At 39.6% G+C, this 26,224-nt stretch overlaps 1 protein-coding gene across 2 annotated transcripts in view; it reads right to left on the bottom strand.

Annotated features, from left to right (window-relative positions):
- The window catches only part of LOC132683079 (collagen alpha-4(VI) chain-like), a 117,164-nt gene that overhangs the window by 49,513 nt on the left and 41,427 nt on the right, over nucleotides 1-26,224 (bottom strand). For both annotated transcript variants that reach the window (XM_060638650.3, XM_060638651.3), the window contains exons 12-20: nucleotides 24,709-24,762; nucleotides 17,790-17,861; nucleotides 16,698-16,724; nucleotides 14,192-14,236; nucleotides 12,166-12,219; nucleotides 8,927-8,989; nucleotides 8,541-8,606; nucleotides 4,717-4,770; nucleotides 4,564-4,599 (exon numbers count right to left, since the gene is read on the bottom strand). In XM_060638650.3, the coding sequence (XP_060494633.3) occupies nucleotides 4,564-4,599; nucleotides 4,717-4,770; nucleotides 8,541-8,606; nucleotides 8,927-8,989; nucleotides 12,166-12,219; nucleotides 14,192-14,236; nucleotides 16,698-16,724; nucleotides 17,790-17,861; nucleotides 24,709-24,762 (471 nt within the window). The remainder of the gene's footprint in view (nucleotides 1-4,563; nucleotides 4,600-4,716; nucleotides 4,771-8,540; nucleotides 8,607-8,926; nucleotides 8,990-12,165; nucleotides 12,220-14,191; nucleotides 14,237-16,697; nucleotides 16,725-17,789; nucleotides 17,862-24,708; nucleotides 24,763-26,224) is intronic.

Here is a 26,224-nt window from a genome sequence, read left to right on the forward strand (position 1 = left end):
TTCCTATTGAAGGCAGGCTTCCCTGCAATATGTCATTTGACAGCCACAAGAGAAAGATAAGAAAGATTTGATTGTCTGTGCTCAGTTCTCTTAGGATATGGAATGTGAGAAGATATGGGGGGAGGGGGCTCCACTTATGTTGCAAAGCCAGATTTTTTTTCAGTCTTTGCATGACTCTTTCCAATGTCTTAGCTTAGTGATAGAAGCAAAAACACCTTGTTTAAACAACTCAAGCTCCCATTTGACATAATAACGGGTTCCTAAAAGCCCATCCATTCCTTTTAAGGGATATGGGCTAAGTATTCACTGGTGTTAAGGACTCTTATCCCACGTGAAGGAGCTCAGAATGTTGAACACAGCAACAAGCGTGACATTCTGGGGAAAGGCACATGAAGCACAAAGAGAAAGGGCAGAAACCTGACTTTAAAACCCTACGGGTTCTTGTGTGGCGCCTGGGTGGCTCAGTTGGTTAAGCGTCTGACTTTGGCTCAGGTCATGATCTCACAGTTTGTGGGTTTAAGCCCTGCGTCGGGCTCTGTGCCGACAGCTCAGAGCCTGGAACCTGCTTCCGATTCTGTGTCTCCCTCTCTCTCTGCCCCTCCCCTGCTCATGCTCTGTCTCTGTCTCAAAAATAAATAAAACATTAAATTTTTTTTTTCTAAACCCTATGGGTTCTTGAAACAAAACCAAAAATAAACCCTATAGATTCTTACAGGATTAAGCTGGCTCTCTGGGCAAAGGGTGAGCCCTTAACATGATTCGTCTAATAACTGACTTCATTTCTCCCTTGTATTAAAAGTTTCACTCCTACAGAGAAGATACATTTTCTAAGATTGAAGATAATACCCATTTTGTGAATTATTCTGCCTTCTTTTTCATGTTGCTCATGTGTCGGAAAGGCTACTAATTATTCATAGATTTGCAAAGAGAAAAAACCTTAAACTGAGAATTAATCACTGTGTAGGTCAATTCCTCGTGCTTCTTAAGTTTTTAAACTGTTCAGGTAAATAGGAAGCACTCCTTTTTTTTTTTAAGTTTTTTTCTTAAATGTGTATTTATTTTTGATAGAGCATGTGAATGCACATGAACAGGGGAGAAGCAGAGACAGAGGGAGACAGAGAGTTCCAAGCAGGCTCTGCGCGGTCAGCACAGAGCCCAACATGGGGTTTGAACTCACGAACCGTGAGCCAAAACCAAGGGTCTGATGCTTAACTGATTGAGGCACCCAGGCATCCTGGGAACCACTTGTCTTAATCATTATCGTTATCTTATTCTGCTCTTTAAAAGTTGACTTCTAGATTTATGAACATAGCTAAGTTTTAAAAGGACTGTAGCTAGAAATTTTGAAATAGGTTGTGAAAATCTTTGCACATCACATTAGTGACATTCAGAGTGCAACATCCTGAAAACAACTTGGTTCTATATAGCCAAGTTCAAACTCTTGTTATACGTCCACGCTTGTACATTTATATTAAGGGAATCATTTCAGCAAAGCAAAAGCAAGAACAAAACAAAAAAACCTGTAATACAGTTTTTCTTTTCATCACTAACCACAATATCTAACAAAACAGAAATTATCTAAATGCTTAACATAAGAATAGTTTAGCAAATAGTTGTTCTTCTACAGAGTATGCTATAATATATTTAAATGATAATAGGATGATTTGGAAACAGAAAAGCAGACTATAACATAATATATTCATTATAATAACTCTTACTATCTATCTCTTACAGGAAACAAACATGAAAATAATTGCAGGAAGCTAGTGAGCTTACACTTTAAAAATGATATTCTTTTTTTAATTTTTTTTAACATTTATTTTTTATTGAGAGACAGAGACAGAGCATGAGCATGGGAGGGGCAGAGAGAGGAGGAGACACAGAATACGAAGCAGGCTCCAGTCTCTGAGCTGTCAGCACAGAACCTGATGCAGGGCTGGAACTCACAAAACCGTGAGATCATGACCTAAGTCAAAGTCAGACACTTAACTGACTGAGCCACTCAGGCGCCCCTAAAAATGATATTCTTAATTAAAGTTTCCCCTTATTGCCAAAATAATCTATGCATTGACTTGTCTGCCATAATACAATATTTTCCATAAACAAAATCTTATTTAAATTTTCAACGTATTCTACATCTTGTAGATGTCAGCATATCTAATTTTATAGACAGTAATGAGCCATATTTTCCCCAGATCCAAGGGATGCTGTAATCTGGAATTCAGCACCCTTGGAAACTATAATCTTCCAACACTACTTGCTCATCGTTAGCAAGTCACAGCCTCAAAAACACAAATGAATCTATGTGACCAATGTTCCAACACTAGGTTAACTAGCAAACTATTGACATGTTAGATAAGTCCGCTTCAATATGATTTTATCTCTTATTTAAAAAATCAAAGCTTGAATAGGAAAAAGAGCAGACAACTACAGGGATTCATCAAGATTACAATGTGTTAAATGGAGAGGTCTCCTATTAAAGACAGTAGTTTGCTCACATTTTTCTCTGCTCCCAAAATGAGCGGTTACTGTTCCACAATCTTTCCCAATAAGAAAACAGAGCAGAGGCCCAAGCAGCAATTGGTCTGAATCAGAGCAGGAGGTCAGAAGGCCAGAAAGGAGAAATCCAAGAGAAATAAACCTCACATGTTTGAATATACTAGGAGGTTACTGGTTTTGTCAAAGAGCTTTATAATTAACTGGCAAAGTTAATTTATAAGCAAATGAGGAGAAAGAGTACCTCAGAGAAAATAAGAGTTATATAGCTGCAAATAATATTTACCTAGCAATCATATGAACAATGAACAGTCTTGACCAAAAGTGGAGAAAGTAAGTATCTCGCAAGATGAGTTGTGGGAAGTGTAAGAAGGAGATGGATAGGTTAAGAAAAATCTTTATCCCCCCCTAGCAAGAAATCAATAGAACAACATCCCAAACTGAAAAAATACCAAAGTAACCATGCTGTTTAGAGAAACGACAATAATACCAGAAGGACTTAGCCCGCAGTGAGTTGCTCCTGAAGAGCTGGGAAGAATGGACAGGGAGATAATGCAATCTGACTTCAAATGTATGCACAGGCTTCACTCTGATTTAAATTAAATTTAAAATAACACAGGAGATGGGGGCGGGGGAGCACGTAGGTGACCTGGTTGGTTAAGGTGTAACTCTTGATTTCCACTCAGGTCATGATCTCACAGTCATGAGATCAAGCACCGTGTTGGGCTCTGTGCTGACAGCGTGAAACCTACTTGGGACTCTCTCTTTCTCCCCCACCCCTCTCTCTGTCTCTCAAAATAAACCTTAAAAAAAACCCACAGGAGATGAAGTGACATAGGGAAAGAAAAATAACCATGACCCAGCTGAACAGAGAACCCACTGTTAATGGATATTTAGATAAACGATATGTAGTGTCACAAAAGAATTAAATGATTCAAAAGTAGGAAATTCCTTCCACTGCCTAGAGCCACTTAATTTCTCCAAAACAGTCTATTTCTTTCTGCCTTTTGGGGATAAAAACAGTAAGATAAAATGATAGTTCCAGACATTATTTATTTCATAAGTATTAAAACCAAATTAACAGGAAATATCTATTTAAGAACTTATTTCAAATCCTAGCATTTTATGAGAAAAAAACATTTCACTTGGTGTCAACAAAACTTGTTTGGATTTTTGAGACTTGAAATTTCTTAACATCCGTGCTTTTCCAACACTGTTGTAATAAAGACACAGGAGTCACATCTTCTTTGTACCTCGGAGGTCATTGCCCAACACACACACACACGCACACACACACTTGGGCTCAGAGTTGACATAAATCAATCTGTGATTTTCCTCCATCACTAAATCAGGACGATGCTAGAAAAAATAATACCAGCAGAGCATGACCACACTGTATTAGAGAGAAGTCTACATAATAAACTTATTTTGTAAAAAAATTCCAAAAGGATCCTGATCTTTGGATTTGAATCCAGCTCTACCAATTGTTATTAGTATGTGGCCTCTGACAAGTTCTGCTAAACCATATTTTCTCTCTTATTCATAAAAGGGAACCAATGATGCTCATAACTCTGAGGGTTGTATAAAGGTTTACAGAAGGTGATAAAAATAAGGTCTAATGCAGTGACTGGTGCTAGATAATTGCTTAGTAAAATACAATTCCCCCACAGAGATATCCCCTTATCCCACCCTCTAATCGCATCCTTCCCATTTGGATAAATGGTAAAAGCTCGATCTTTTTCCTTCATTTAGGGACCATGCAATCCCCTTAAGCACTCATAGGAAGCCCCACTTCTTTACATGGAAAAATCATTATTTCAGAGGTAAAACCATTTTTCACTAAGGTATTAGCTTCTTTTCAATCTAAATGAAATACTCCAGGTTGGAGGGGAAGCAGGGAACCATACAAACTTTGTCTTCTTCATGGAAAAGGTCCCATGAAAACCTCTCAGTGATCTTCCTGCAATCTCAGACAGCCCAGCCAGCACTCCCCTTGACCTCAGAGAGAACTCTTTAAAGTACCCATACATGCGGAACGTAAAGCAAGTCTTTGCGGAAAGCACTGACCTCCAGCCCTGGCACACCGCGTCTTCCTCTTGACCCCTAAGAACAGAAGGGAAGCAAAGACCTTAGAGAAAGAAACGACCCAATTTTCACCCCAGCCTACCTCCCTCTTCCACACAAGCAGGTGAAATTCAACCCAAGAGTGGTTATAGTTACCTGAGGGCCAACATTTCCAGGTTCCCCCTGAGGTCCGTCAAAACTAGACCTTCCCTGAAAAGGAAGAAGTAAAGGGAATATAAGTTTCGATGTCTACATCCTTCTGGATTTACTCTTCAGACATGGGCTCTCTAATACAGAAGCCACTAGCTACATGTGGCTATTAATTTTAAATTCATTAAAATTAAATTAAAATTTTAGCTTCTCAGTTATACTCGGCACATTTCAAGTGTCCAGTAACTACACGTGGCCAGTGGCTACCATATCAACACAGATATAAAATATTTGATCTCAAAAAGTTCTGTGGGTCAGCACTTCTCTAGAAGCAAACGGATTAATTCTGGTGTTCTAAAATATCCGCACTGTAGGCAGCCTCCCCCAAAGATTGTTCATGGGACAACTCTTCAGGGTTCATCGTGCTGCGACAGTAGTCATACACGTTCCCCCAATGAGCTATGCTTAATATTTGAAAAATACTGGGATTTCCCTTTCTACCCATCCTATAGGTACAGAGTGGCAGACAGAAACAGAAGGTAGATGAACGTGTCTCTGCACATGTGGAGCGATCAGTATGCACAGATGATGATGGAGGGAGAGGTTTTACACACAGTCACGACGAGGAAGCTTTGTGCTGCTCTCACTTCTTTAAGCCCAGAAGTGGGAAAATAAATGGTGTCCAGAGAAAAAAATGAGTCCATCTTTCAGGAGAAACAGAAACTACCTTGGAAGCCAAGGAGGGACATTTTAGATACTCAGTAAAGTCCCATGCTAACTCAGTAAGAACACAGAAACAGGGTAAGAATGTGAAATACAGAAATAAAAGCATTTGCGCAAAGCTGTCCTTCCAACGGTTACTTATGATAGATTAGATTCGAAAACAATATAAATATTCCACAACATGGAAGGAAGCGTTGATTAAATTATGGTAGGAACGCTTATTGAAATAGTATGCAACAATTACAAATTACGTTTATCAAAAGTTTATAAAGGAGAAAAAATGTGTTATAACATTCTTTTCAAGTATATTAAATTTGCTGAAAGAATAATTTATCCCAAATACAGAGAAAGATAAAATGACAGTTCCTCATTTCTTTATATTGTACTAGAACATTTTTTAATAAGCCAATGGGATCCTTATTTGACTTTCTCAGGGAAAGTAATTGCATCACCAAGTTAGGAACGTTCTGTAAACTTACTTTTTTTCTTGGTTACTGGAACTATTCATTTTTTTCTTTACATTTTACATCCTGTATTCCCAAATATCTATAGTGTTACTTTTATTGTAAAAAATTTTTTAAATATAGTAGGCTATATGAGAAAGGAGGCTTTAGACAAGGCACTCTCACAACTGGTCTAGATATAAAAAAGATTCTTTCTTAAAACATTTATCATTTTCTCACTTCAATAGTAGACAGTTTTTTGCAGCCAGCGTAGCAAAGGAATCATTTGGGCAGATGTTGGAATCATTGGGTAAAAGACTGTCGGGAAACAAGAAATTTACAATCTCAGTATCACTGCCAGATTACTTGATCATTACAAAGAGGGAAAAAGTGTGTTTACAATGGCTAAGTCTCATGAACAGCATCTTAATCAAGTGACCAAATTAATGTACCAGTAATGAGACAGCCAGACATAGTTTCTCTCCTGGTGACTGAGAAGGCTACAGCCTTACTTAATCTCCTGAAAAAAAATATTTAAACTGAATCTTATCATGAGGAAACAATCAGACAAATCCTAACTGAGGGATGTTTGGCAAAATAACTGGTCAGGAATGCCCATGTCACGGAAACAAAAGACTGGACAACAGCTGTGACTGAGGGATACTACTGAGGCAAGACAACTAAATATACCACACAGTCCTTGATCAGCGCTCAGATCTTAGGCATCAGCATGTGTTTTGCACTGAGCCTTTACAGAAGCAGCCCGCACCCCAAGCAGCGAGAGGCCCCGCCAAGCTCCTTCCCTGGGGACCACACTCAGCATCTCAGCATCCAGCTGCCATAGCTTTGAACTCTGGGAGCATCCCTGCATCTCAATTTATTTGTTCATCCCTTAGCAAAATGTGTCCTAAGGTATCAGAGAAGCCTAGAAGAGGTTATTTTGGGGGGTCTTGGAACACTCAAATATGTTTCCATATAAATTAATGGTAATTTTCTTCGCTGACTCCATTTCCGCTTCTGATTGGTTTCAGAGGAACTCTCTGCTTTTGCACAGCCAAGGAAACTTGTACAGAGGAAAGATTGCCCCCTAGAGGTCTATCTTCTAATGACACTTACCAACCTGGAATTTCAGCATTCCCAGCTATAGGCTTGTATAATTTGTGAGAGTGACTTCTATTACCCAAGTCTATTCAAAGAATATTTAGCACCCTTCTTTGAGCTCGAAATGGGAGTAGAAACCATGTGGAACACAAGTTCACTGTTACATGGCACCACCTCAGAGGGTTCCAATTTTTGTTTGCACACACAATTCAGGGATCTAATCTTCTAAGTTAACCCTCAGCTGAAGTCAGTGATGGAGACCTCTGAAAACTGAGAGCATGAGACTTTCCCCATGGCTGGGGTGCTGTGATGCACACGGTACTGGACAGTTTGTATAGAGGCCTGAGTTCTTTCCAGCTGTAAAACCATGAGCAAACCATGGAATCAAAGCTCAATTTATATGCCTTCCTTCCCATGACGCCCATTAACTCATGGGAACTTTGAAACGGTTTTTCTAACCTTCTCACCTTATAGATGAGGGAACTGGGACCCAGATGGGTTAAGGGTTGCTTCTCTTTGCTCAATTCCATAACTGATTGGCTATTCACAGGGCTCTCCAATCTCAACTCACCCAAGAGAACCCTCTCAATGGAGTTTGTCCAAAATAACTGTAATTCACAACAGGATGAGAAATTCTTGCAGCAAGGAGTTACAGTTTTCTCCCATAGTTACATAATAATGATCTTGTTACAAACTGGATTTTACACAGGACCTGGCCATCCACAAAATGGATGCAACCGAGTCACAATTCAGGGAAAAGAATCAACATCCTAAGGCTTTGTCAAAGGAGGCAAACTGGAGTTCAAAGGAAATAGAGGTTGCTTTACAGTTATAAACATTTTGCTGTGCAGACCTTGTTTCTGGAAATTTGGAATGACAAGATGTGAGGACTGAGGCACTTGGGGTAGTCATCTTTCAGTCATGCATTTTAATAACGAGGACATCAAAAAAATTCTAAAGATGGCTTCCAATCAGCAGCATTTGCAAAGTGAACAAGTCTTTTTCCTTTGGTGCTACCTTCTGTCATAACACTTCCAGTTTTCAAAACCAGATAAGGAGCTAATCTCTAAAACTGGCTAGTACTCGATTCACATCAGTCAACAATGGCAGTGGTGGAAAGCAAGTCAACAGTGTAATGTCCTGACCGTCTTTTGAATCAAGGCATCATGATGACCTTGGAGAATTTTTAAACTGCAAAGATCTTAGGCACCACGGAGCCTGATGCTTTCACTTTCGAGGTGAAGAAACCAAGCACAAAAGACATAAAGTAACCTATATTGCTAGTGTTGTGGGAAATGAGATTTTTTTCAAGATAAAAAGAAACCACAAGACAAGGATGCAAGAATATAAGGCTATAACTGGGGATTAGCATTCGGAGCTCTTGTTTCTATGGGCAGCGGCGTCCCAGAGGTTTGCTCCCTAGTTTTCAGTGCTGATCCAACCAGAGTGCTCTAGCCTTCCTCACCAACTAGAATTTCCAACCGCCCCCCGCACCCGCCCCAGCCCCACCTCCACCCCACCCCCCATGTACCAATAGCACCAAGTCAACAGAGATGATCTTACCTGATGTCCACGCCTTCCTTTTTCTCCCTTAGGGCCTTGGATGAAACTATCTGCTCCAGGATCTCCCTGAGAAAAGAAAAGGTTGCTTACCTCAAATGGGCAGAAAAGATAGGAAAAGAAATTACAGGAAGTATGATTTTTTAAAGGCATCAAAGTGTACCTTTTTAATTGTCTGATTTTGCTTAGAAATCCCAAATACCCAATGCAATTAAAGTTGCAAACTCTTTAAGAACCCAAATGTTCTATAAGATGGATCTCCTCACAAATCTCTTATTTGTTGCAATGCTAAGACAGGCTGAACAGATGCCTCATTAATGAATAATTAATTGCTCTCTGACTTTGTGCCTAAGCAAACTGTTTATAAGGCCCTGGATTAAAGCACTCACAGGATCTCCCCTTAACCCAGGCTCTCCACGCTTCCCAGGTGGTCCAGGTGGTCCCGTCAAGCCCTGAAATCACAGGGGGAAAAATGTGTCACATTAAAAGATCATCTATTGCCCAAAGGAAAGAGAACATTAAGAGGCAAAATGAGAATCACATTAAAAGAGCAATTTAGTACTTGAACTTTAAAGCATTTGCTGCCCAAGAGGTGAGGAGGAGATGAAGAAAAGAACATACTTTTACTGGAAATCTCTGATATATGTGGCCCTAGGTATGCATGACCTCACCCTAGATATGTGAACCCTTACAACTCAGGAATTACATACTGCATGCAAGGAACCTAAGGCTCAGCAAAGTTGGACCCAGTTGTCCCTACCACCAAATTCCTAATCTTTCCACATCTCCCTGATACTCTTACACAGAAACACACATGAGAAGAAGAAGGTGGTCTCTACCACAAACATGGGCAGCACTGGCACAGCAAGATCTCATGAAAAAGAGGCAAATGAGAGAAAAATGCTTCTGGAGCTCCTACTCTAGAAGGGGAACCAGTGAAGTGAAGCAATTTGCCATAAGACTATGACATGATAAACAAATGGTTGCTTCTCTTAAAATCTGTGGTTACTGGTACTCTCTCTGTGTAGTAGTTCCTACAGAGCCACGGCATCAGGGAGAGCCCCCACCCCCCAGGAACCTTCCTCAAATGGGGTTATGTGCCTGGTTCTAGAGGGTATATGCCACACTCTGAGGACAGTGGAGTGGGACCCATCTCTGAGATATGGTTCTCAGACACACAGGGAATGGAATGTTCTCTAGGCTCTAAAAACAGCCACCTCATAATGTTACTCCTCCTCACCTCTTTCCTGGCCTGATATAATGGTAAAAGGGAGTTAGTTAATTCTAAATTCCAACCCTACTGTCCAATTTACTAGCTAGGTGAATTTTTTTGACTTCTCTAAGATGCAATGTTCTCATTTGTGAAACAGATATACCCATTTTATCAAGCTGTTATAGAGATTAAATGGAACAATAAATTAAAATGCTGAATACAGAGGCTGGCATTTGGTTCTTATCATGATGTGCCCAACTTCCAGTCCTTCCTTTTTCTGACCCAGAAAATCCCAAATCCCTCACCATGGCACTACATTGACTCCAGCTTGCCCTTCCAGACTTTCTTCCCACTCTTTTTTTTTTTTTAAGTTTATTTATTTTTGACAGAGAGAGAAATAGTGTGCATGAGCTAGGGAGGGGCAGAGAGAGAGGGAGACACAGAATACAAAGTAGGCTCCAGGCTCTGAGCTGTCAGCACAGAGCCCAATGCGGGGCTCGAACCCACGAGCCATGAGATCATGACCTGGGTCAAAGTCGGGTGCTTAACGACTGAGCCACCCAGGCGCCCCTCTTCCCACTCTTTATACCTTTTATCTCACCCTCCACTCCTGTGGACTTGGAATCATTATTTGTCCGAACTCACAATGAGCTCCTCTAACTCTAAGCCTTTCCTTTTTCTTAGCCTGGAATCATGTGTCTTAACAGGGTTGTGTGTCTCCCTCACAGAGGTCTATGAAAAATACCTTGATTTCCTGTACTCCCTGGAATGCCAGGGTCCTCTCCTGCCTTGGGCACCATTATCAATTACCACAGGACCTTAGTATGGAAGGCTGACCTCTTGCCCCCTTCCCTCCTCCTTTACCATCTGGTTGTTACTCATCTTCAAATTTCATGCCATCCTCACTCCCTTGATGAAGCCTTCCTGAATACACACAGTCTGGATCAGATTCCCGTCATTTATCTGTCCTTCATATCCTTATCTCAGCCATAACCTTACAGCTACTTTGTGATTATTTCATTAATATCTTTCATTCCTCACAGAGGCCAGTTTTGAGGTACAGAACCCATGCCTGTCTTGTTCCCCATTCTAAAATCATACCTGGATTACAATAGATAGATACTCAGCAAATTTTTATTATTGTTCAGATGAAGAAATGCCGCTCTAGTTTAGATTCTTCTCCAAGTCACTATACTCCCATTGATTGTTTATTTACACCATTCTTACAACCTTTATCTTATCCTATCTTGGATTATAGTTCTTCCTGTACAAATCTTATCTCCTATACTGTGAATAAGCTCTTTGTTGGTCACAACCATGACTTATTTATCTTTGAACCCTTCTTTGTATCTAGCAAAACACTCTACAGGTAGGAAGAATTTGACAGGTGTTTGTAGAATTAAACTAAATTCAATGGAAGCTGAAAGCTCTCCAGTCTTGAAAGAAATGTGGTGTCCCCCACCTTCTCTAAAATCGAATCCACAAATTGCACGTTATCAATTAAACCTCCCTCAATAAAGAACCATTTCTTGTGACTCCCTGCTTTACTTATTGGGAAATCAATCCACACCTTGGGGTAAAAGTATTACTCTAATTCCATAAGGGGTCCCCAAAATAAAAAAAAGAACAAAAGTGAATAAAATTTACCTCCCCCCCCCCCTTATCTAATCCAATCAATCGGCAGAAGCAACAGTTCTGAGATGGATCCTTCAGACTGGATTTCATAATCTCTTAGTAATGTCTGCAATGGGCATAGGGATCTGCTTTCCCTTGCATAGAAATATAATTACCAGCACGAGGCAGTGAATAGTCCCTGTCAAGCAGATAGTGCAAATAATGTACATGAGAAGCATGTAGAGAAGGGAGAGGGCAAGCACTACAGGCTGACATGGTCAAGGAGGATGTCCTGAGGAGGAAAGAGAGGAGCTGGAAATTGGAGAAAAACTGATATTCAAATAAGCCCTGAAGATGGAGGCAGGGAAAAACCACTCCAGGATGGGGTGCCTGGGACGAGCTAAGACACAGGGGTGGGCATGCACAAGAAATCTTCAGGGTACAATGAGTAGTACAATCTGATTGGGAAGGACCCTTCTGGACTGAGAGTAATGAAGGTCGTGGCTGAGAGGCCTGGGGTGTGGGACTGAATCACTGGTGACAGGGAGTTTTGCAAAGCCCATGAGGTAGGACGCAGTGATTACTGCTCCAAAGGCTAAGTAACTGGATTTTTATCACTCATTTCACTAGCAGCACAGGAGGGTCTCAACTAAAGACTCCAAAAAGATAATATTTATTGCCCTTTAACTCCTGATCTAGAACTTAAACCATTAGAGGATTCTTTCCCAGAACTTAAACATAAACTATCAAGGTCAGTTTATGCAATAGAAATATGAGAGAAGACTAATTCTCACACTTTACCCGATTTCCTCTATTTCCTTTTTCTCCAGATGACCCCGGGGCTCCACGATTACCCTAGAAAAAGAAATATACAAAGAAGCTTTGTATATCAGGTCACAGTGGGAACTTTTTCCATGTAGTTTCACATTCAAGCCAAGAGCAGAAAGGTTACCATTCTCCTTGTATGTGACAGACTAGATGCCCTGAAAAATCCTCCCTTTGAAAATCATATAAAATTCCATATAGCAAAGTTTAAAATATTTTATATACATTAATGAGCTGATAAAGAACAAGAGAAATTCTTAGAGTTCAGAGTAAAGGGAAAGTAGAAATCCAGAGAAGTAATAGCCATTGGCCATCCTGAGTCACTCTAGTCACTCTGTGAGTTGAAGAAAAACCAAAATCTCATCATTTACTTTAAAGTGATCTCAGGAGGAAGTGCCCAAGTACGTGGCAGAAGCAAATAACCTCAATTCAGGCCTTAGAGACTTCTCACAGCTGAAGTTCAATCAAAAATGAGTTTAAATCAAAAGTCACCATACACATGAGGGAGACACCATGGCGGCAAAGCCAGTAGAAACCACAGGCAACAAAATCAGACTTGCAATGACTATAGCTGTTGGAATTATCATATGCAGAATATAAAATAAGTACTTTTAATACATTTAAATAGGTAAAAAAAAGAATGAGTAAAATAACAAGCAACTGTTAAGAGAGAGAGAGAGAGAGAGAGAGAGAGAGAGAGAGAGAGACACCAAGCAGAACTGAGAAAGATAGAACTTCTTGAAGTGAAAATCAGAATAAATGAAATTAAAAATCCAATGGGCAGGTTAAATGGTATATTAGACACAAGTGACATAAGGATTAATGAACTTGAAACGGAAGAAAGTGTTCAGAATGCAGCACAGGAAGACAAACAACACATGAAAGGGAGATTAAGAGACATCAGGACAAATTTCTTCCAAAAAGAGGTAATAGAGAAAATGGGAAGGATAAAAACTTCAAAGTAAGAATTTGCTAAGGAGTGTCCAAAAACGATAGAAGGCACAAATGCTCAGATTAAAAAACCTAACAAGTCCCAAGCAGTATAAATAAAAAGAAACCCACACCTGGACACATCATATTGAAACTACAGAACACTAGAAAGAAGGGGGAAAATTTTTTTTAATTCACATCCAAGCTACTTAACATATAGTATAATAATGATTTCAGGAATAGAATTTAGTGATTCATCACTTGCATATGACATCCAGTGCTCATCCCAACAAGCGTCCTCCCTAATGCCCCTTGCCCATTTAGCCCATCCCCCCACCCAACACCCCCTCCAGCAACCCTCAGTTTGTTCTCTGTATTTAAAAGTCTCTTATACTCTGTCTCCCTTTCTGCTTTTATCTTATTTTTGCTTTCCCTAGAAGGGGAAATTTTTAAAGCAATATAATATTTTTTGTTAAGACTGCTGACAAAGGAACAATAATTAGTTTGACAAATAACTTCTTAACAGCAATAATGAAAGACAGAAGACAACAGAAGCCAGAAGACTATGAAATGACATTTTCTAAGTGCCAAAAGAAAATCATTATTTCCCCAAGAACTATCTTACAAGAAAAATTGTAAAATAAAGAGATTTTTAGAGAAACAAAAACCAAAGTGTATAAACTTCATCAAAGGAAATTCCAAAAGTGGTACCTTAGGCAAAAGACACAGGATCTTTCATGATCTTTTGAAGGCATCAGTAAAAGTAACAAATAAGGGTAAAGCTAGATGAGCAATGACTAAATAAAATAATAACAACAACTAATTGATAGACTTGAACAAAACTAAATGTAAACAAAATACTGAACAATAATATGTATTACAGAAGGCAGTTGATTAGAGCTAAGTTTCTAAGGTCCTTATATTCTGAGGATAAGGAAAAATAATAGATTGACTTAAAACTTTGTTGAGTATGCATGCTAACATTTCTAGGCTATATCGGGGAAAATATAAATAGAGAGTATAAATGCCAAACTAGTAGAGGGAGAAACATAGAATGAGAAACTTTCTATACCTGTTCCCCATCCAAGCCATCAGCGCCTTGGTCACCAGGATCTCCCTGTGGAGCAAAGGAAGATAAACTATTGAAGAAAAGAGGACCAGGGGTACATGACTACTGCTTTGATGTTGATATCCTTGCTAATATTTTTTTTTAGTCGGTAGAAGAGTCTAGACCTTCTGAAATGACATTTATATGCTGCATTCACATGCTAAAAAACAATGATTATACACTGTTTTCCCTGACAGTTTTAAGTGCTAAAGGGGGGGGGGGGGAAAAAGATTAAAAAAAAAAAAAAAGAAACTCAAAATTCAAATGGGTATAAAGACTTCTTTTTTCCACTTTTGCACTGGGAACAAGTAGTCACTCTTTCAAAAAACTGGATAAAACATTTCCCACTGGTTGTCTACATGTTAAAGATGGTCCAGGGCGCCTGGGTAGCTCAGTCATTAAGCATTTGACTTCGGCTCAGGTCATGATCTCACAGTTTGTGAGTTCAAGCCCCACTTTGGGCTGTGTGCTGACATCCCAGAGCCTGGGGGCTGCTTCGGATTCTGGGTCTCCCGGTCTCTCTGCCCCTTCCCCCTTGTGCTCTGTCTCCCTCCCTCACTCAAAAATAAACATTTAAAAAATTTTAAAGATGGTCCTTTTGTCATTGACTTTTTTTATTTTAAAAAGACAGACAAATATGCCTGAATTAATTCGCATAATGGAAACTTAGAAGAGCCCGGATTAAGGAGGAATTAAATGGGAGTGCATCCACATGTATGCATTTGGGGAAACCTACAATAAGAAAAGTCTTTAAGAACTGAAAAATTTATGCTAACTGGATAAGACTAAACACTGGCCGTGGTGTGGTGACATCTCCTCAAATATTCCATGACTTCCAACTCGTGGGCCCTTCGCTTTACTGACTATCTCAGAATGACAGTTAACATATTTATTACAAAGCATTTTTTGAAAAAAAAAAAAAAAAGTCCAGAGTTTTGCCAGCCAAATAAAATGCATATTATGCATGTGGAATAGTTGATTCATTCCTACCATCCGCATGAGGAAATCAAGTTTCAAGCACTTTGTTTTTAATATGAAAATTATCATCAAATTGGTTTCCATACAACACCCAGTGCTCATCCCAACAGGTGCCCTCCTCAATGCCCATCACCCACCCTCTCCTCCCTCCCACCCCGCATCAACCCTCAGATTGTTCTCAGTTTTTAAGAGTCTTTTATGTTTTGGCTCCCTTTCTCTCTTTTTTTTTCCTTCCCCTCCCCCATGGTCTTCTGTTAAGTTTCTCAGGATCCACATAAGAGTGAAAACATATGGTATCTGTCTTTCTCTGTATGACTTACTTCACTTAGCATCACACACTCCAGTTCCATCCACGTTGCTACAAAGGGCCGTATTTCATTCTTTCTCATTGCCACATAGTGCTCCATTGTGTATATAAACCACAATTTCTTTATCCATTCATCAGTTGATGGACATTTAGGCTCTTTCCATCATTTGGCTATTGTTAAAAGTGCTGCTATAAACATTGGGGTACAAGTGGCCCTATGCATCAGCACTCCTGTATCCCTTGGGTAAATTCCTAGCAGTGCTATTGCTGGGTCATAGGGTAGATCTATTTTTAATTTTCTGAGGAACCTCCACACTGTTTTCCAGAGTGGCTGCACCAATTTGCATTCCCACCAACAGTGCAAGAGGGTTCCCGTTTCTCCACATCCTCTCCAGCATCTACAGTCTCCTGATTTGTTCATTTTGGCCACTCTGACTGGCATGAGGTGATATCTGAGTGTGGTTTTGATTTGTATTTCCCTGATGAGGAGCAACGTTGAGCATCTTTTCATGTCAGGCACTTTTTTTAAACCAAAAGACAGCTGAGTTAGTGCGTGAAAATAAGCACACCAAACTCTCATACTAAAATTATGCAATGTATTTGCCACAAGCCACATGGGTGAATCTGTGGTACCAGGAGATAGGAGTAAAGTTCTGTCAGCCCTTGTCTGTCTTGTCCATCACTCTGTAACCACTCTCAAGGATAATGTGGGGAACAGAATGGGTACCTACAAAAACATTTCTTGAGCGCACGAATGAGCAAATGGATACTTTGCTTCTGAATCTGAATGTAAAGTCATTCCCTTATTGTGCAGCTCCTTTCCTACCAACCCTGTCCTGGCGTCCATCTCCCATTTGATACTCAGCTTGACCAGACTCCTCCCTGCCACACCTTGAGTTCAGGACCAACTCTCCCAGAGCATCACATGATGAATATGGCAGCTCAATTGTTATAGAGTTAGCAGGGCATGAAAATTATATATGTCCCTGCCTTAAATATGAAATACATACCCGACAAATAGCCATTGATTGGCATAGCAGTTTGGCTGTTCATATCATCTGACATATCCCCTTGTCAGAAAGTTTGGAGGCTCACCTCACTCAAGCAAAGGAAAAGCAAGTGACCTGTTACTGTTTCCCACAGAAATTGCTCTCCCGTTTAAGAAGGGTAAGGAAGGTCACCTACCTTCTCTCCTGAAAACCCTCTTGCTCCCTAAAATTAGGGGGAAAAAAATGAAAAGAACTGAGTTTGAATAAGATTTTTCTCTCTTAGGACACCATATATTCCCCAAATCCAAGAAAAGGCAATTAATTAGTAGATCAAAATGGAGATTTTGTCTCTAGCAACTACAATGCACATCATAGCACCTTGATTACTACTGCTCCCCTTTGAGTGTGACTTAGATAAAAATCACATTGGTAACTCCTCACATAGCAGGGGTGAGCAGGAAATGACAGTGACCTGCCACTTATTAATAGAAGAATCGTATATTTTTCAAACAAAAGTGAGAGTACACCGGCTAACAAGCGTGAGAAGGCTTCCAGGAACAACCGCACAAATGAACTGAAAGAGTAACTTGTTAAGAGTGTACAGAATATGGTAACTTCGGTCAGAAAAATTCTCCATAGGACTCTGAGTTGTAGAGAAAATTTTCTGGTCTTCTTCAAGGAGATTCTCTAATCCTGGAAGGTGAAGAGACACTGACGACACCAATGAAAAGGGAGCCCCACCCATTATTGCTTTAGGCTTTAAAATTTCAGTATTCTCAAACCCCCTTCCAACTACCAGCACTATGTCTTTTCCTGAGGGCTTTTTTCTGGCACTGGAGCCTGTCCACATGAAAGACAGGCCAGAAGTACTGGGGAATTAATATCCACTGGGACCAGTTTGCAACTAATGCCTGATAGGATTTAGTGCATATATATCCCAGCTCTCTCACCGCTTGGATGGGGTAACATTGAGGTGCAAGTTCAACACTGGCTCACACAGTTCCTTAGCAGGATGAGGCTCTATCTACCCACAGTGGTAATCTAATTGAAACCATACCCTTCTTAGGCCACCTCCCCTCCCTAAATTCTCTCCTGTCTTGATAGTATTTACTGAGATCCCCTTCCTATGAACTATTTGCACTTGACTCCTTTTCTCAGGCTCTACTTCTGGGAAACCCTACACTGGGAAGGAGCTAAAATGCTATGTTGAAGAATTAAGATTTTCTTCAAACTCAAGGGATAAAACCGGGATAGGGAAAGAATTCCACAGCTTTAGGTCCACACTCACCTTAGGTCCTCTCATACCCGGGCATCCTTCCTCACCTTGGGGTCCAGGAAGACCTTGGGGGCCTCTTTCTCCCTGTGGAATAAAAATACACACGGAAAGAGTCAAGCAACTATCTCTATCATCACCCAACCGATTCGAACCAGCAATAGTGACCGTCAGAATGACTAACATATGATGCTGTCCTTCCAATTACTTCTACATCCTCAAAGACCTGATCAGATTGCCTGCAAGGTAATCGGAATGTTTATCTGTCAACTGCCCATATTGACAACCCCAAATCATACAAATCCGCCTTATCTATATTTTTGACCAATTCATTCAAGCCACTTTGGAATTCAAACAAAACAGAAGATGTGTCTGAACACTGCCTTCAGGCAGCTAAAATTGGAAAAAGGTTTCCTTGTGATCCCACAAAGAATAAACCACTATTTAACTCTTTCTCTTCTAGGTGAAATCCTGCCCATTCCTAAGGTATAGACCATACATCACCTCCTCTTCTGAGATGATTTTTCTGTTACACTGTGTGTTATTACCTGTTTCTGTGTCTCCTGCTATATGGAGAGCTTCTAAGGAGACAAGGACTCACTTATTTATCTCTGGGTTTCCAGCCCTCAGGACGTCCATTCCGAATTTGAAGAATGACTGCCTAAATTATATTAGTGAACATAATCTTTTGATCTAGGTATTGGATAGGGAAGGGAATGATAAATAGCATGCCTTTTTGCCAAATTAATTAATTATAAATTAGAAAGTACTGTATGGCCTGTGAGCTTTCATCAAAAGAGTCTACAAATATAATCTCACTTTGATTTAAAAAATGTTAGATAACTTCACCACATAAGCTGCCCAGGACAGTAAAAGAGAACATGGTAAAGTGAGAAACGCTTTGGATCAAAAATGAAAAGGTCCCAGGTTCAAGTCCTAGTTCTGCTTCTAATTTGCTTTGTGAGCTTGGATGAGCACATGACTCTATGAATTACAATTTTCTCCATTTACAAACTATGGATCTGGGTAATACTGATTCTGCCCATTCACAGGATTGTTGTATTGCATGCATGAGATACTGTATTGAAAGTACTTCACAAGTCATATAGATTAGACACATGAGGTGTCTTATAATTAGATAGCAAGAAATGATGAGAAAAGCAGAGGTCTTGGCATCAGACAGACGTGGATTTGGGCACATCGGCAACCATCTCTGTCTGACCTTAAAAGTCACGCTGAGTTTTGAACTCTACATCCATAAAATAAAGGTATTAGCACGTATCTGGAGGGGGTTGTGAGAAAGACTAAATGTCATAATGTGTATAAAATGCCGAATGCAAAACCTAACGCACAGTAGACGCCAAGTCAATGTCTATTCTCCCCCTTCTTCCTAGCTATCCACATTTTTAGGTTCAATGTATGGTGTTTACGTTTCATCTGGACAATCTAATTTAACATATCCACTTACAGTATTGCACTATACAGTGTTATCAGTCATGAATAATCGGTTGTTGCCTTTATCAGAAAATAGTTACCTACAAAACAAATGTCCCTAACAAAGCAGGGACACAAAGGGAAAATTCTTAAAATTTATTCTTAACAAAACAAAATAAAGCAAAACACACTAAGGATAGCTATCATCAAAAACAAAAACAAAACAAAACAAAAACACAAGTGTTGGAGAGGATGTGAAGAAACTGGAACCCTTATGCACCGTTAGTGGGGCTATAAAGAGTGCAGCTGCCATGGAAAACATACGGTAGTCTCTCAAAAAAGCTAAAAACAGAATTACTGTATGATCTCCCAATTCCACTCCTGGGTATATACCCCAAAGAATTGGAAACTGTGTCTCGAAGAGATATTTGCACACCCACATTCATAGCAGCATTATTCACGACAGCCATAAGGCGAAAGCAACCCAAGTGTCCATTAACAGATAAACAGAAAAACAAAAAGTAGCATATCCATGAATGGGATAGTACTCAGCCTTAGAAAGGAAGGAGATTCTGACAGGCTGCAACACGAATGAATCTTAAGGATATCATGCCAAACGAAATGAGCTAAAAATACAAATACTTTATAAGGACCTAGAGGGGCCAAATTCATACAGACAGAAAGTAGAATGGTGTTCTTCAGAGGCTAGCGGGGAGGGGCTCATGGGGACAGAGTTTCAGTTTTGCAAGATGAAAAGAGTTCTGGAGATGCACGGTGGTGATGGCTTGCACAACAGCATGAATGGAATTAATACCACCGACCTGTACACTTGAAAATGGTTAAGATGACAAGTGTTATGTATATTTTGCCACAACTAAACACTTATAAGGAAATTGTGAAGGAAAAGCAAAAAGCTGACTCTTATGACTTCTACTCACAGTTCCTAAAGTTTCAGTTGCCGTGCATACATGATCAGGTATGTGTTTGCCCAAAATTATTCCTCAGAGAAAGAGTATTCTTAAACTTGAATTTTCACAAAGTCTTCACAAAGATTCTCATATTTCAAAGTACTTTCTCCATTGCTTCACTCTGAACAGCATAGTAGTGACACCCAGTCAGTGTTAAGATATTTCTAGGATCCCTATGGATGCCACCTACCAGATCAGTTAAAAAAGAAAAACAAAGGAAGTAAAGAAATCTAACAGAGATTACTTATTTATCATATTTGAAAGTGAGACCTCACAATTTCGAACGTTAGATGCCATGCAAACGAGATTTTTAAAAATCACTTTTCTAAGCAATAGAATTCAGGATTACACTGTGGAGACCATAAAGATATTCCCACAAGAAAAATGAGGCACTGGGCTTTTGAAGCTAAAACTGAAATTTGCAATGACAGCCTTTATAAACAGGCTTAAAAAGTGGTTTATCTTAAATAACTTAGATAGAAGTGAACACAACAGACTCTAGAAAACCAGATAAGACGGTCATAAAAGTGACTCTAGGAGTGCTACAAAAACTGATATAGAAACTCCGTGGGAAGAATTTTTAATGATCTGAGAAAATATGAGAAAGAGAGAAAAAGCAGAATTTCTTACATCATTTTACATAATGAAAGACTTTAAAGTATTTGTATAGCTAAATAAGTTAAATGTTTTAAGTAGACACTTGCCACCTATGTTCCTCAAAGTTCATCTATTCTAATTGAGCAAAAGCATTTTTTCGGATGTTCTCATGAGAAAACAGGAATTGCCTTATAATGAGCACATATGTCTAATGGTTTCAAAGCTAAAATTTGGGCTTACTGTGTTTTTCATTCAGATACTAAGCTCTATCCTGCTTAAAAATCGATCCCTCATTTGTTCACAGTAGTTGTTTAAAGCTATCAACTATAGCCATGATTTCGTGGAAAGAATAACATCATCAAAAGTTGTGCTGAAAGCTGTTCAAATGCTAGGCTGGCTCAAGTTATTTTATGAGAAATGAAAATAACAGTAATATCTTATAGATGAAATGAGGAAATGTATATAAAATGTTTAGCCACGCATCTGGCACATATGAAGTTCTCAACGAATGTTAGCTGGTTTTGTTGCTGCTGAAGTTACATAGCTGTTCTTGGGGACCCTAGATAATCTGACTAATTCGATATGTAAGGCTTTGGCATGTAACCAATGCATATTTAAACCACCACCTCACACTAGGTACATTTTGAAAATATATAGAATTTACGTATGAGTCTGGCAGATGGTATTTTCCAAAGATGACCACAACAAAATCTCAGGGCTCTTCTGGATATGACCTTGCCACTCACCCATCAAGAGAAAGGATCTAATCCCCACCCCCACCCCCATCCCTCTTGAATCTGGTCTGGGGTAAGGGACTTGCTTGTACCTAATAGAATGAGGCAGAAAAGTTACCACTTGACTTCTGAGGCTCCCTCAGAAGGCTTGAGCTTCAGCCTTGATCTCCTGGAATGCTCCCTCTCAGGATGAAACCTCCTTGGTGGGTGCTCCCTCTTAGAACCAGCCACCATACCTGTCCTTGGACCGCCACGGTCCATCCTTCTGCCATCCCAGCCAAGCTCCAGAGCATTGGAGGGGAAGTCATCTCTGCAGGGGTCATCCAGCTGCCCAGTCAGCCCAGCTGAGACCTCAGGCACCTAGCAGAGAGCCATCCGCTCTTTCCTTTTCAGCTTCCCCACCCACAGAGTCCGTGGACGTAATAAAATGATTGTTGTTTTACACCACTGGGGTTTTTTTTTTTGAGGGGGGGTGTTGGGGAAAGAGGAGTAATAGATAAGTGGAACAACGAATTAACTATTTGTCATTATATACTTTCAATTTGAATCTACAAATTATAGCCCCATTTTGGAACCTGCCATCTGCAAAGAGCCGTCTTGGCCATTGAGCAGACCAGTGTGACCTGCTTTGGGGGGAAACAATATTAAAAGCCATTCAGAGGACAACATATTCTGTCACCTTCTCTCGTGAGAAATGCAGTAAAAAGAAAATGGCACCTACTAGAGCCATATATACCACACATGGCCACTGAGCACTTGCAATGTGTCTAGTCCAAACTGAGATGGGCTGTAGGTATAAGACACACACAGGATTTCAAAGACAGTATATTTTAAGAAGTAAGATCTCCTTGGGGCGCCTGGGTGGCTCAGTCGGTTAGACATCCGACTTCGGCTCAGGTCATGATCTCACGGTTCGTGGGTTCAAGCCCCGCCTCAAGCTCTGTGCTGACAGCTCAGATCCGGGAGCCCGCTTCAGATTCTGTGTCTCCCTCTCTCTCTGGCTCTCCCCCATTCATGCTCAGTCCCTCTGTCTCTCAAAAATAAATAAACATTAAAAAGTAAATCTCATCAATTTTTATATTAATTACCTGTTGAAATAGTTATATTTTGGATAGACTGGATTAAATAAAATATATTATTAAAATTAACTTCAGTTATTTATTTTTATTGTCTTTAAAATAACTACTATGAAATTTTAAATGTATAAAATTATATATATCACTCACACTATATTCTTAGCTCTGTACTAGAGTCTTTATAAACCATCTTTGTTTTAGGATGTTAACAGAGCAGAGAAGGGGGACAAAATTGCCTCTTACTCTACACAGACAAGGGCTTGTTTATATCTTATTTGTCTGAAATTGGTGTCAATGACACTAATCAGTTGGTCAGGCCCTAAATTATTGTCTTAAATTTAGCCAGGCTCACTGAACCACAGGCCAAGCAGAAAAAATAAAGTAACATTTGGGGTGCCTGGATGGCTCAGTCGATTGAGCACTGGACTCCTGATTTCGAGTCAGGTTATGATCCCAAGGTAGTGGGATCGAGCCCTACATTGAGCTCTATGCTGAGCCTGCTTAAGATTCTCTCGCTCTTCCCTTCTCCCTTGCTCACACTCTTTCTCTCTCTTTCTCTCTCTCTCAGATACATACATACATACATATGTATTTTTCAAAACTAACACTTAAAGAACGTTTAAAACATCATAAAAATGGGAAAAAAAATATTTTCACCATACCTGAACAAAATTGCAAAAAACCACAGCCCACATTTCTGAATGTATTTCTAACATCTAAGACTAATTACTGAGGCAAATTAAAGAGAGAAAAGTTGAGCAGTTCCCCAACAAATATAATCAAAGAAATGAATCAGCTTATATAGGTCTCAGCAGCTGCATTTCCTTTCTTAATTTCTGTTGATTTTCCAAGTTCCAGCAGCCTAAATGTTTAGAACAATAAAACAATGTGAAACTCTAACTGGGCAATAAGAACACTAATGCTTGACTATCCCAGCAAGTTGAAATGTATGGTCCAAGGACACTTCAGGCCCCCAACACCCTTTGGGAGGGGGTGCTCAGAAAGTTAAAACTACTTTCCTAATTACACGAAGATGCTATTTTATTTTCTTACTCTTATTCTCTCCGAAGTGTACAGCAGAGTTTTTAAGAAACCGCAAATCAAGTGATATCACAACAGACTGAACACAGACGCAGACATATGAATCCAGCTGTCTTCTAAGAAGCCAGACGTTGAAACCATGTAAAAACAATGCCACACCTCTCACGCACTTATTTCGTTTTGGAAAATGTAGTTATTCTTCACAAAGGAAGAGGTCACTTATACTGAGGGCTTGTTTTTCTTTGGGGGGAATAAAATAAATAAATAATTTAAAATTCTGGCAGTTTTGATTTCTAACATGGTAATGATCAATAGATAGAAACTACATCAACAAAAGTTCTTTGAGGTCCTTCGAGAGTCTCCTGGGACCAAAAGTTTGAGAACCAGTGGTGTATACAAGTCAATCTTAAAATAGATACCTGTGGTAAAGGGATTTTCCACAATTTGAAATTAACTGAAACCTATGGCATCCCAACATCCTTTTGATGTTTACACGGTGTAATAAAGATGGTCCCTACCACATTCCAGTCCCTTAGCCAACAATTCTCTCTATAGTATGCATTTTTCGCCACATCTAATCACGTGACAGCTAACTTTCCCGTGCCCAGGGATACAGGCAGGGTTATGTGCAAACTATTTGTGGGTAACTACAACTCTTTTCGGCCTTTTTGGCCACCCAGGAGGCATCCGAGTGATCTTGTTACAAGAATGGCCTTGATTCTCTTCATTATATTTCGTCAAACTACTTACCAACATTGCGATCTCATTGATAATAACAAATTGCCTGCAATTTAGCTCACAGTTAACAACTACTATTATATGCATACTCATCAGGCACAGACCACATTTTAAGTTACCTCAAATTCAGATTAAAATGACCACACTTCATCACTAAACACCTGCTGGAGCCTGTCCCCCTAACATTTGTTATAACAAACGGTTATTTTCATGAAGATATCTTAAACCCATTTTAAATGGTATAGATGAGAAAAAAACTCATGACTCAAGTGCAGTTAAGTGTTTCTAATATTTGACCCATTTTACCATATGCCTTCCAAGAAAAAAAATCCGATTCAGTACTTACATGTCCCCCTTCCTCACCAGGATGACCGGGTAACCCATCAGCACCCTTCTTTCCCTGAGAAAAAAAAGAAATCAAAAGAAGTAACTTGGATTCTAAATTCTTCCCTCAAAGCCAAATGACATAAGAATTGTTACTAACAGATACCCTTGTCTCATGGAGTTGACGTGTTATCGGGAATCTACTCAACATTGAGCACAGTGTGTAAAGACCTACAGAAACAATTATTTCTGGCCTGTCTTGAATATCTGTTTTTCTTAATTGTTGGCACATCAACCTACTTTTATTTTTCTAAAATACTTTTTAAGCCATTTTATCATGAAAATCCAAGCAAAGCTAACTTCTAGCTAAATGTTTGAGGAACACTGTTACTCTTAAAGAGGCCTTTGACCTTGTTCTACAAAAAGTCAGTAAGCAAAGGTGTTACTGCCCTATTGCTTGTGAGAAATGGTTATTTCTGTATGACTCAGATGTTTAGTCTCTTCCTCGCTCTCTTTTTTACTTCTTCTGAGATAACTAAACACATAAACTATTTCCTCTCAAGGAAGTTTGGCTTGCCATTTATAGCCAGATGTGCTTATTTGACTGAAAAACTGGGCAATAAGATATAGGAGCCGTATTCTCTTTGGGCTCAACAAAGACATGAATGTTGATGCAACCAACCAATCACTGACTTCTTAAGATAGAAAGAGCAGAGAAGTCAACTATTCAAAGCATTCCCATCTTTGGCCTGTGAGGCAGAGTCCTTGAGATGCAAGACAAAACAAAACAAAACAAAAAAACATATGTCAAGAGGTTCCCAAGCTTGATTTCCTAATTCTCCAGTCTGATACCTAAGAACAACACAAGGGGGAAAAATCTAGTAGTAGGGAATAACTACAATTTTTATCAAAAAGTAATCATATACTTTATACTGTTCTAAATCACGATTGACCTGCAAAGTCAGTAAGAGCTCATTCCAACAACCTCACAGAATATCTTACAAAGAGGGAATGTAAAAAGATGGGCAAAGTCAATGGGTTTAACTCAATCTTACAGGAGGATTTGTGATTATCCCATCATAAAGCTGTCATTTGTGGGCGAGGGAACCTCGTAGATAAATGAGGACCATTTTTAATGAGATTTATTCTCCTTTAAAAGTGGGACACGTTAGGGGAGCCTAGGTGCCTCAGTCAATTAAGCGTCCAACTTTGGCCCAGGTTGTGATCTCAGTTCATGAGTCTGAGCCCCACATTGGGCTCTCTGCTTGCAGCACAGAGCCCACTTCAGGTCCTCTGTCCCCCACTTTCTCTGCCCCTCCCCCGCTCATGTGCACTCTCTCTCTCTTAAAAAAATAAACATTAAGGTAATTTTTTTAATAAAAAAAAAATTAAAGTGGGACATGGTAATTTTCTATCACTTCACCATGGAGTTAACAGGCAGATGCAAAGTGACCACTACTGAACAAAGAAAGCAATTGTATCTTTCCTCAGTTTAATCTTCTAGAACAGAAGGTTAGTTAGCTCAGAGGGGAAGAAGT

The sequence above is a fragment of the Panthera onca genome, chromosome C2 (assembly GCF_046562875.1).
Source record: "Panthera onca isolate mPanOnc1 chromosome C2, mPanOnc1 haplotype 2, whole genome shotgun sequence".
In the NCBI taxonomy this organism is placed as follows: domain Eukaryota; kingdom Metazoa; phylum Chordata; class Mammalia; order Carnivora; family Felidae; genus Panthera; species Panthera onca.